This window comes from Manacus candei, unplaced genomic scaffold (genome assembly GCF_025592945.1).
Source record: "Manacus candei isolate 608988 ecotype Guabito, Panama unplaced genomic scaffold, ASM2559294v1 h1tg000062l, whole genome shotgun sequence".
In the NCBI taxonomy this organism is placed as follows: domain Eukaryota; kingdom Metazoa; phylum Chordata; class Aves; order Passeriformes; family Pipridae; genus Manacus; species Manacus candei.
This window is the reverse complement of record NW_026138110.1, coordinates 55,319-66,243: the sequence shown is the minus strand read 5'-3', so window position 1 is coordinate 66,243 and position 10,925 is coordinate 55,319. Positions and strand designations below refer to the sequence as shown.

General features: G+C 47.6%; 1 protein-coding gene across 2 annotated transcripts; it reads left to right on the top strand.

Annotated features, from left to right (window-relative positions):
• The first annotated feature begins 1,369 nt into the window (after positions 1-1,369).
• On the top strand, positions 1,370-10,099 carry CDKL2 (cyclin dependent kinase like 2). 2 transcript variants are annotated; one of them, XM_051804851.1, is made up of 13 exons: positions 1,370-1,678; positions 3,629-3,823; positions 4,097-4,275; positions 4,414-4,526; positions 4,704-4,843; positions 5,154-5,242; positions 5,730-5,856; positions 6,631-6,896; positions 7,047-7,137; positions 7,921-8,032; positions 8,134-8,240; positions 8,528-8,616; positions 9,083-10,099. In XM_051804851.1, the coding sequence occupies exons 1-12, from the start codon at positions 1,511-1,513 to the stop codon at positions 8,585-8,587; spliced, it is 1,647 nt and encodes a 548-aa protein (XP_051660811.1). In that variant the 5' UTR covers positions 1,370-1,510; the 3' UTR covers positions 8,588-8,616; positions 9,083-10,099. The 2 variants fall into 2 exon arrangements, with proteins under 2 accessions (XP_051660811.1, XP_051660812.1); XM_051804852.1 differs by lacking the exon at positions 8,528-8,616.
• Positions 10,100-10,925: the final 826 nt, after the last annotated feature.

The following is a 10,925-nucleotide window of genomic DNA, read 5'->3' as shown; positions in this document are numbered from 1 at the left end:
CACAGGTTCTCTGGGCAACCTGTGCCAGGGCCTCACCACCCTCACAGAGAAGAATGTTTTTCCTAATATCCAATTTAACACTGCTCTTTTTCTGTTTGAATCCATCCCCCTTTGTCCATGACAAGTTAATGGTGACATTGTATACGTGTGGTTTGTTCCTTTCATTTAATGGATCCAAAAGTATCTCAGGGGTGGAGGAGTTAATTGGATTCCAAGTCAGCTCTCCATTAGCAGCACGGGACAGATGCCAGGACCCAGAGAAGGCATTTGCTACTGATGAGCAGGAGAAGGTAGGAGGAATATAATAAATCAATGCCACCTGAGCTCTGATATTTTTTCGCCCCCCTGGAAATGTGAGGTCAGCCTGGAAAGGTTCATTACAGTAATTGCATGTAGAGAGTGAGGATGAGGGTGAAGGAGACGTGAAAACAACCAGGAATTAGTTGCAGAAGGTGACTCATATCGATGTGACTCAAGAGAAATGCAGTAAAGGTTCCAGAAAGTATCACTGGGATATATGATGCCTCCATTTCCTGGGGATATATGATGCCTCCATTTCCTGGGGAATTGGCGTTTTTGGCAAGGCATATACTGTTCCTCTCCCAAAGAGGGATGTTGCAGTAGTTCCAGCCTGACAAGTGCCCATAAATTTCGTCAGAGAAATTGGACACCTCTTTTTCTACAGTACCCTCAGCTGTGAAATGGAGGCCACCAAACCGAGGAGAGAATATCGGGAATATCCACATGGAATGTCTTTGTTTCTGCAGCTTCTGGTTGTGTTTTCCTACACGTGTCCTGCCGTGCCACTCCTGTCCAGGGCAAGACAAGTCACTGTGAGCAGAAGACCATCATGTGCTGCTACATCTGTGGCTGGATGGAAAGAACAAGAGGAAGTTGGATTAAGAATGTCTTGGATGAAGTCTCCGTCAGTAAACACACAGGGATGCTTCAGCTTTCCTGCCTCCTGAAGGGTTCGTGCCTGGTGTTAAGTTGCAGGTAGTATGTGCAGAAACTGCCATCTTTTTAAGATAAAACACACAGCAAGGGCACTGGCACAGACATCTAAATCTAAAAGCAAATTATTCCGCCTTTTCCATGGCCGCATCCTTGGCAACATCAGCAGCCTCCCCAGCAGCACACGGGGAATAGTCAGTATTTTTCAGGCTGCCTTTTAACGCAGCACTCTGCTCAAAAGCGCAGGGTTGCTTTAGCCATTTCTCCTTTACGTGCCTCACTGGCTTTATGCAAGCGAGCTTTATAACGTTTTCTATTTATAATATTTTATAAGGCCCGTTTTCTTTTTTTACTCTTTGTAAGCCAAGCGGGTTTCCAGGCAGGCTTTTGCGACAGGCGGGGCGCGGCTGCGCTTTACGGCGGGCCGTTGCCCCGGCGACGCCGCGCTGGACCGGGGGCCGAGGCCATCCCGGGTCCCTCCATCCCGGTCCAGTCGCTGCATCCCGGTCCGGCCTCTCCAGCCGGGTCCGGGCCCTCCAGACGGGTCCCTCCGGCCATGGAGAAGTACCAGGTGCTGGGGCTGGTGGGGGAAGGCAGCTACGGGGTGGTGACCAAGTGCAGGAACAGGGAGAGCGGGCAGATCGTGGCCGTCAAGAAGTTCCTGGAGAGCGAGGACGACGCGGCGGTGAGGAAGATCGCCGTGAGGGAGATCAAGCTGCTCAAGGTGGGCCGCCCGGGGGGCCCTTTTTACTAACGAAATCCAAGCCAAAAGAGGCTCGATTTGGCCCTGTTTGTATTTCCCTGGATTAATCCAGCCTTTCGCGTCGTAGCCTTGCCGAGAGCTGCTTTCCCCTTTGCCCGGGTGCCCGTGCTGGATATTCACCCGGCGAATCCTGGATTGGAAAAGTCTTGTTTATGTGCCCGGTGTTCAGCGGGGAAAAAAAGCTCGAGGTCTCTGTTGCCTCCTGGTGGTAACTGCGACCCCCTGTTTTGTCCCGAATTCTTGTTCTGGCTGCTGTGAATCAGCCGAAAATGAAAGCGAGCTGAGCTTTTAACACCTGCAGGTGAATGGTGACCTGCCTGTGTGACACTAACCGGACTGGGGGGTGCCGATGTCACCTGATACGGAAAAATGCTTCTAAGGAAGTTTTCCTTTATTTTCTTTTATTCGTGGCACTTTCCTGCCAGGTGAAAGGCTGGAGGAGGACAGGTGTCAGATTCCCTGAACCTCACCGATCCATATGTAGTCCTTTGCTGTTGGAGTGTGGGATTTGCCTGGTATCAGTATTGTAGTGACAGGACAGGGGGGAATGGATTGAAACTAGAAGAAAGTAGGTTTAGATTGGATATTAGAAAGAAAGTCTTCCCTGTGAGGGTGGTGAGGCCCCGGCACAGGTTGCCCAGAGAAGCTGTGGCTGCCCCATCCCTGGGAGTGTTTAAAGGCCAGGTTGGATGGAGCTCGGAGCAACCTGGGCTAGTGGAGGGTGGGAGTTTTAAATGTTGGGATGTACATGTGTCTGGTGAAGAAATGAAGGAAAGCCTTATTACACCTGGAGTGCATCCAGGTTTTTCCTCTGATGTGGGGACTTGCAGAGGTGGGAATACTGGCAAAGTATTCCCTATGTCCTGCCCTCTTAGCTGCCACAAGTGTCTCTTCCTAAATCTGCCAGATTATATAGTCTCTGTGCTCTGAAGGGAAAAAAAGTGATGTTTGCCATCACTGCAAGAACTGCAGAATCTTAGAGATGTATGTGCTGGAGCTTGAGACACATCCAGCAGCTCCAGGTATTATCCCTTCAAACACTTTTAAAGTGGATCTGTGTGAGCCTGGATTGTTCCTGATCCGTCGGTCGGGCTCGCTGAGTCACTGAGTCAGAGCACGTAGCACCTCCCAGGTGTCTTGGGAATTAACTTGTTTTCCTGGGTAAATGGAATCTTAGCAAGGGGAACACTTCCATGCATAGCTCTGTAAGGGTGGCTTCTCACAGTGAAATCAAATAGCTGGAGATTCAGTCTGTTTGTGGTTTCTTCTCTTGCTCCTTGTGAACCTGATTTTATTTATTCATCTTTCATTTCTCTTTTCTTGTTCTGGAGTTTGGGCAGAAAATGTAACTGCAGCTAAAACCAACAAAACCTCTTCAGGTCTCCCATACTGGGAATAAACAATTCTTGAGAAGAGAGTTCATCCTTTTAAAATTCTTCTCTTTTCAGACCTTCTAAGTAATCTGGGCAGACCCAGGTGCAGGTTGGCTGGCACTGCCTCTGGACTGGCAGAGCTTCCCCTTCAATTCCCTGTGCTCTTCAGTCCTTTTTCATCTCCCTCAGTCACATCCCTGGGCTCTGGTGCTGCCTCCAGGCAGCCTCTGGTGATATTTCCCTGCCAGGCTCCAGCTAATAAATAACTGTGCACTGGAGTGTGGCCTGTTGTGTTGGTGTGGGATAAATGTGTAACAAATTGGGGGTGGATTCTTGGGGGTGTAGCAAATTGGGGCTGGGGCTGGTCAGAACATGATGACAAAATAACTGGAAAATACAGTTCCCTTCCCCCCCCCCCTCACTTTTTACTTAAGTTGCATTTTTTGGCAAAGTCCCAGCTGGGCTGGAGTTAAAAGTCTCCATTCTTTCCTGTTATAAACCATCCAGCTCTCACTAAATATTCCCTGTTTTATTACAGCAACTCAGGCATGAGAATCTGGTGAACCTGCTGGAGGTGTGCAAGAGGAAGAAACGGTGGTATCTGGTGTTTGAATTTGTGGATCACACGGTGCTCGATGACCTGGAGGCGTCTCCCAACGGCCTGGACTACGACAGGGTTCGGAAATACTTATTCCAGATTGCCAGAGGAATTGCCTTTTGTCACAGTCATAATGTAAGTACGTGCAAGGAATCAGCTCAGAAATCAGCAAGAAATAGATACAGAAGCATATATTCAGATATATATTAAAACTTACAGATATATATTAAAACTTACAGAAACAAAGCTTTGGCTGAAAAGGGAGAGAGATACATAAAATAGATGTTTCTGAAGTTGGGGGTTCTGTAATTTTCTACCCGAGCGTGAGAAACCTGCGGTTTTTGCTGAGCCAGTCGGTTTGCTACGTACAAATGGGGAATTTGTCTTGACTTGCTTTCCCCTGTGCAGATAATCCATCGGGACATTAAGCCAGAGAACATCCTGGTTTCCCAGTCGGGAGTTGTGAAGCTTTGCGACTTCGGATTTGCCCGTCCCTTGGCAGCTTCCGGGGAGGTTTACACGGAGTACGTGGCGACCCGGTGGTACAGAGCTCCGGAGCTGCTGGTGGGAGACAGCAAGTATGGCAAGTAAGTCTGGCCTGTGAGGCTGTGAAGGGTTGTGAGGAGCAGGGAGGGAGTGCTCCATCTTCTCCACCGGCTCAGCTTTTGGAGCAAAGCAACAAACGAAGCCGTGCTGAGCCAGGGTGGTGTTGTTTTTATTCCCAGGGCTGTGGACGTGTGGGCTATTGGCTCCCTGATAACAGAAATGCTTACAGGAGAGCCCCTTTTCCCTGGAGATTCAGACATTGACCAGCTCTACCATATCACCAAATGCCTGGGTAAGAACAGCCTAGTGCCTGCTCAGGAATGAAGGGATCAAATTTGTTTGGAAGGGTGGGAAAGGAATAACCCAGGCTGTAGCCTCACAGTAATGCTGACCCAGTATTTCAACCTCTCGAATCTTTCACCGTCCTCTATTTTTTTTCCATGTGGCTGCTTCGTTTGTGTGATTCCAGGTAATTTAATTCCAAGGCACCAAGAGTTATTCTATAAAAATCCCCTCTTTGCTGGCATGAGGCTGCCTGAGGTGAAGGAGGTGGAATCTCTGGACAAACGCTATCCCAAGCTCTCTGCTGCCGTGCTGGATTTAGCCAAGGTAATTAACTGATTGGTTCCTACGGACATTTCTCTGTTTGCTTGTCCTTCACCTTGTGCAGATGAGTACGGGGCTATTAAAGTGCCTTTCTCTCAGCTCCCCAAGCAGTGAGCAACTGCTTGGATTGGCAGCTTAGCGAGGGCTGCGAGGAAACCACAGTCCTGAGTGACGGGGGGCACTCAGCCCTCACGTCCCGAGCCAGAGGGATCGCTGCATATCCCCCAGGGAGGAGCCTTGTTCTTGCCCTCTCTCAGGCAGGCTAAAACCTTGGTTTCATCCCTGATTTCTCACGTTCACATTGGTTTGACAGGAGTGTTTGCAGATCGACCCGGACAAAAGACCGTCCTGCGCCGAACTCTTGCAGCACGATTTCTTTAACCAGGACGGGTTTGCTGAGAGGTAAAGCAGCTCATTTCTTGCTCAGAGCAGCCTCAGGAGGTGAAGCAGTGGTGCTCTTAGATGGCACGCTGGCTTTGCAGAGCTGACAGCTGCCGAATGTCTTGGGCTTGTTTGGGTTTGGCCTTCCTGGAAATAGGAGAGCAGTTGGAAGGGAACACGTTGCAGTGGCACGTTCACCTTGTTGTGACATTAATTCCCCAGTGTCACAGCATTTTGGGCAGTACAGACTAACACTGTGTTCACTCTCTGCATCTACTCCAGACTGGGATACAAGCACCTTTATTGCTGCAATGTGAAAAATGTGTGCTTCAGATTTTATTTATTTTAATGTATACATCATATTTAGCTTCCCACTGGTCAGAAAGCATGGTTTGTTTGATTGCTTAAAAATCTGTGGGGGCCTGGGCTGAACAACTGATGATGGTGTTAAGTTTACCAGAAGCCCTTTTATTTATTTTTTTTTTCTTTATGCTTATTTGGAATGTAGGTTTACTGAGGAACTTAAATTAAAGATCCAGAAAGATGCCAGAGACCGTCAGTTACAAAAAAAATCCAAAGTCAGCAAAAGGGAGAAAGATGATGTTTTAGAAGAAAGAAAATTATTCAGTGTCCAGGTTGGTCCATCTTTTTTTTTTTTTTTTTTTTTCCAAACTGTATTTTGGCTTTTTTTTTTTTCATGTTTTAAAATCATTATATCAATGTGTGTGTAGCAGTTAAAATTCATAACAAATGGCATGGGAGTCTACAGGTGGATCTTTGGCCAGTCCCTTGCAGGTGAACTACATGGTGATGCAGTTCCTGGCAATACAGAGCTGAAGGAGGAAACAGTTGGGAAGCATGTTGAATCATGGAAACATGCTCTATGCTGCTGTTTACCTGTTTTAAAGCCCTGTCTCCAAATTAAAAATTAAAAAAAAAAAAAAAATTTAAAAAATTAAAAATTTAAAAAATTAAAAATTAAAAAATTAAAAATCAAAAATTAAAAAAATTAAAATAGTTAAAAAATTAAAAATGGAATCTTTTGCTTACAATTGGGTAGTAAGGAGGCTTCAGAATGACTTTGAGATGACATTGGGCTCAATTTTTATTTAATTTCTTTGGAAGTGGCACAGGATGTGGCTGCTCTTCCTCCATCGTTCCTGATTCCGTTCTGAAGTGACTTTATTTACAGAGGGTGCTGGAACCCTGACAAGTTTCCTCCTGTTTGATGGAAACCAGAGGTTTTCTAATAAAAACAATTCCATCTCCATCGGATCCTTGCGGAATCGTGCATGTTTAGGTTTAGGCTTTTGACTTTTTTTTTTTTTTTGTCCCCCTGTATGTGCTGCTGCAAGCTGCTTTTTTAACATGACAGGAAGGGAAAGGTGATGCTTTATCTTCCCAAACAGGATTTTGGCCCAAGGAGCAGAGAGGAGAAGCTGCTGAAGACGAAGCGCTCTAAAGCCGATGCAGAGAGAACAGACCGATCCTCCAACCTGAGCTTCCTCTACGACAGCGCCGTCAACCCGTTCAAAATCAGCCCTCAGACCAGCCTGAAAGATTCCAGCAGCAGCTTGGACTACGCCAAGAACACGGGCATAGTGATCCCTCCCATCAACCAGAACTTTTCTCCGACCTTTGGGATGGGCCCCGTGCCCGGGAGCCTTAATTACAGGTATGGGAGCAGAGCTAGGAGAGCTCCATCATCCCTCTTGCTGAGGGACTGTGATGTGGGAATGTGACTTGGGGGTATCTCGCCTCTGTTGTTTTTATATTTGCCGCCTTACCTCGATTAATACGAAGTTTGGGGCGTTTTTGATTACAGACTTGATGAAAAGAGTAAAAAATACTTGAACCCATTGCTAAAGCAACAGAGGCCTTCTCCTGCAGGCCACTACAGCGTCAGCCTGACACCGGTGAGTCGCCTGGCTTTCCCCTTTGGCAAAGCAAATATAAAATAAAAATAAAATTGAGGCCCCAGTTACGTGTTTAACTGTCAAGAATTCCATCTGTTCCATCCTTCACCGTTGCTCCCAACTAGAAGTGCTCTTTTCTTTGCCCCTTTTTTTCCCCTACAGGTTCGTTGTTTGTTATCCTTTGCTAATAGTTATCTTCCATAAAAACATGCTTTGTGTCAAAAAACAACTTTTAATGCTGGAAGCAGTCCAGCACAGGATATCTGTGAGATCTGGAGTATATCCATGGCCTCCTGCCTGGCCAGGAAAAGCAGACCATGTGTGCTGTGGTACTGAAGCAGAAGTGAGGGGTTGGATTTAATGCAGTCAGGGCCTTGTTTAGTCATGTCATAAATGCATTAAAAATTGATAAGGAAAACAAGTGGAATGGAAAGTTTTCCACTGCTCTCTCCACCTAGGCACGATTCTTTCTATGTCAGCAAGGAACGTTTGCTTTTTTCCAGATAACTAATCCCAGCCATTCTCCAAGTGGTACACTTTATCTCTCAGAAAGCAGCCTCACTTAGATGATTGTTTTTATTTTTGCTGCTGCTTTTGCATTGTTTATAGTGCATAAAGGAGCCTTGAGCAGGCTGAATTCCTTCACACACATCAGAGCCTTTTCTTGTACAAATTCCAACTACAGCAGAACACTGCTGGGCTGATGCTTTTTTTAACCTTGAAAATAGCATCATTTTTTTTTTCTGTGTTTTCATGAGCTGGTCCTTATGCCCTTGATTACAGGTTACTAATGAAAAAAACATCCTTCAGGCGAATAGGAAAAAATGGGAGTTCTCCAAGGCAGATGTGCGTTTGCCAGAACTGAATCACCTCCCCGAGCTGAGAGGAGTGGAAGGTAGGAGCTCTGATGTCCTCTAAATAAAACCTGGGTACTAAATAAGTGGCAGTCAGCTCTTGTTTTTACTTCACGCTGCATGCCTTGGTTGTGTTTTGCAGCGTGGCATCCCAGATTTCTGAAGAAGGAAAATAAAACAGTTCCAGAGTCCCGAGTCCCCTCCCTCGCCGCTATCGACCTTCATAACTCGAGCCTGTCCTCGCAGCAGGTATCAAAGCAATAAAATGGTTTGTGTTGCTCTGCATTTGTTTGGTTTGTGACTTTCTCAGCAGCACAGCCCAGGGATTTCCAGTGTGACTCTCAGCAGGAGCTGAACTTGCCTTGGGATCTTAACTGCCTTATGCTGGGGGAGCGTTTTGGAAGTCTGATTTGACCGAAGGACGGATTTGTTTTCAGTTGGCATTGCATGCATCCTTAGGAGGTGGTTTGTGATGGTTCTCTGTATTGATCCTACACTTGCAAATTGATCCTGTCTCTTTCTTTTCCAATTTACAGCAGTCAGGGGCCTTGATGCCAGATGCATCAGAAGCCAGCTTCCCCAGAGTCGAACACTAGCCTTAGGGAGAAGATCCTGCCTGTAAAAGGTGGGCTTTAATTTCTGCTGTAGCCTCCTGACGGCTTCCAAAGGGATAGTTCCATGAACACTTACCTAGCTGGGAAGTACAGTAGGAAAATTCTTTTATCTTGGTCAGGACATGTAGCTCTGACAGACCTCTTACTGAGGGCAGTACACGGCTTGCTGTGCCAGGTAAATCATTCTCCCGAGCTGAGGGGCTGGGCATTGGTGTTGGAAATGAAGCAGCTCACGAAGTTGGGGTTGGGCAAGCTGATAGAACAACAAAAAAAGGGGAAACTGGCTGCCTGCATGTGAGGAGGGGTAAAAACAACTCAAGTTGTCTGATCTGTGAAGCACAGAGGTGTGAGTGCACAGCTTCAGCAAGGTAAGGATGAGAAATAAATCAAAATAAAGGAAGCCTGTCACCAGGGAGCACCTCTGTGGTTTTGCTAGCCTGTCTGGAATGTCATTCTGCTTTTCTCCTCTTGATACAGGTGACTGAACAGTGGGAACAACCCATCTGAGTTTCCAGGGGCTAAAGCTGCCAGGTCTCTGCAGGTGAGAGGAGGATCCCTTACTGCTGTTGGCACAGTGGACTGCCATGGAAGTGGCTCGGGTCCGGGCCAAGGACAGAGCTCGCACTGCCATTGCTGCTGGATTTCTTGCATGCAAAGGGCCCCTGAGATGGTGGCTTTCTGGCCTAGGGCCAGGCCTTGTCTGAGGAAAGTAGTGGTTGTTGGTGTGTGACAAGGGCAGGAGCTGGCTTGGGGGATTTCCGAGGAAGCTGGGCTTTCTCTTGCCTAACTGCTGCCCGCATGAGGGGTTTCTTTTTAATGCATAGTGACGAGAGCAGCTGCTGAAATTGTCATATTTTGGTGGGCTGCCTGATTTGGATCGGAAAGCACTTTCGCCTTGACATGGAAGAAAATGTTTGTGCAAGAAATACAACGTTTAAATGTGCAAATCTTCACAGCTGTTCCTTTGAAACCCTTGCTAATGCACGTGTCACTTTGGGTTAGATTCCTTTTCCCTTCCCACCTCTGACCCCGTGTTCAGGCGGGTTTTTTTGGGGTGTTTCACTGTGCCTGTTGTTTGGCTGTTGTTAATGGTGCAGAAAGGAATATCGTTGTGGAATGCTGAGCTGTGGCACGTGAAATGGCTCAGTAACTGAAGTCATCATTCCTTTAGGTCCCTGGGGGAATGGGACGTGTAAAACTTGACTGGTTTTATCTCATGACTGTTTGGAAACCCATTTTTGCTCATCTGCCCTCAGTTTGTCTGTGGTCAGTTCTGTGCTGTCCCTGTGCTGCTCACAACTCTGTTTTCCATCAGCTGTCACAACTCACATGGTGTCGTTAACTTTGGAGCTTATTTTTCCACAAAACACAGCCTTTCCTATTGATGGATCATGGTAGAAATATCATCTGAAGTAATGGTATTTAGGGATTTGTGGCTATGCTGTGTCTTGACACGTACATTTCATTTGTAAATAAAAGGACGTTCCAATTCCAGGCCTGGTTTCCCTATAGTGGGTGCTCCCAGCTGGCCACAGCAGTCAGTCAGGCAGCCATGGGCAAGTACAGAGGGGAAAAAGAAGGTTTGGGGCAGGGAGAGTGTTTTTTTTTGCAGGGGGAGTTGTGGGGGGAGTGGAGAGAGAGAAAGACGGGCTTAAGGGGAAGGGTTTGCAATGGGAAGAATGTGGCCAGCAGGTCGAGGGAGGTGATCCTCCTCCTCCATTCTGCCCTAGCAAGGTCACATCTGGAGTGCTGTGTGTGATTCTGGTCTCTACAGTTCAGGAAAGATAAGGAGCTACTGGAGAGGATGCAGCAGAAGCCACAGAGATGAGGAGGAGAGACTGCAGGAGCTGGGCCTCTTTAAGTCTGGAGAAGACTGAGGGGGGTCTCATCAATCTGTACAATTGCTTCAAAGGCAGGTGTGAAGCAGATGGTGTCAAGCGGACGGTGTCAGACTCTCCTCAGCAGTACCCAGCAACAGGACGGGGAGCAACGGCCATAAACTAAACCACAAGAAGTTCCACCTCAACATCAGGAAGAATCACAGGATATTCTGAGTGGGAGAGCACCCACAACGACCAGCGAGTCCATCTCCTGGCCCTACAGGACACCCACGTGTGCCTGAGAGCGTTGTCCAAACGCTCCTTGAGCTCTGCCAGGCCTGGGGTCCTTTCCACCTCAGCACATCCTGTGATTTCGTCGTGGAATCTCCCTCTGCGGAGACGTTCCCAATTCCCAACCCACCCGAACGCGTCCCTGTGCCGCCTGCTCCGAGGTGACCCCGCCTTGGCGGCGGGGGCTCGACCTGGGCGCTCCCGCCCCG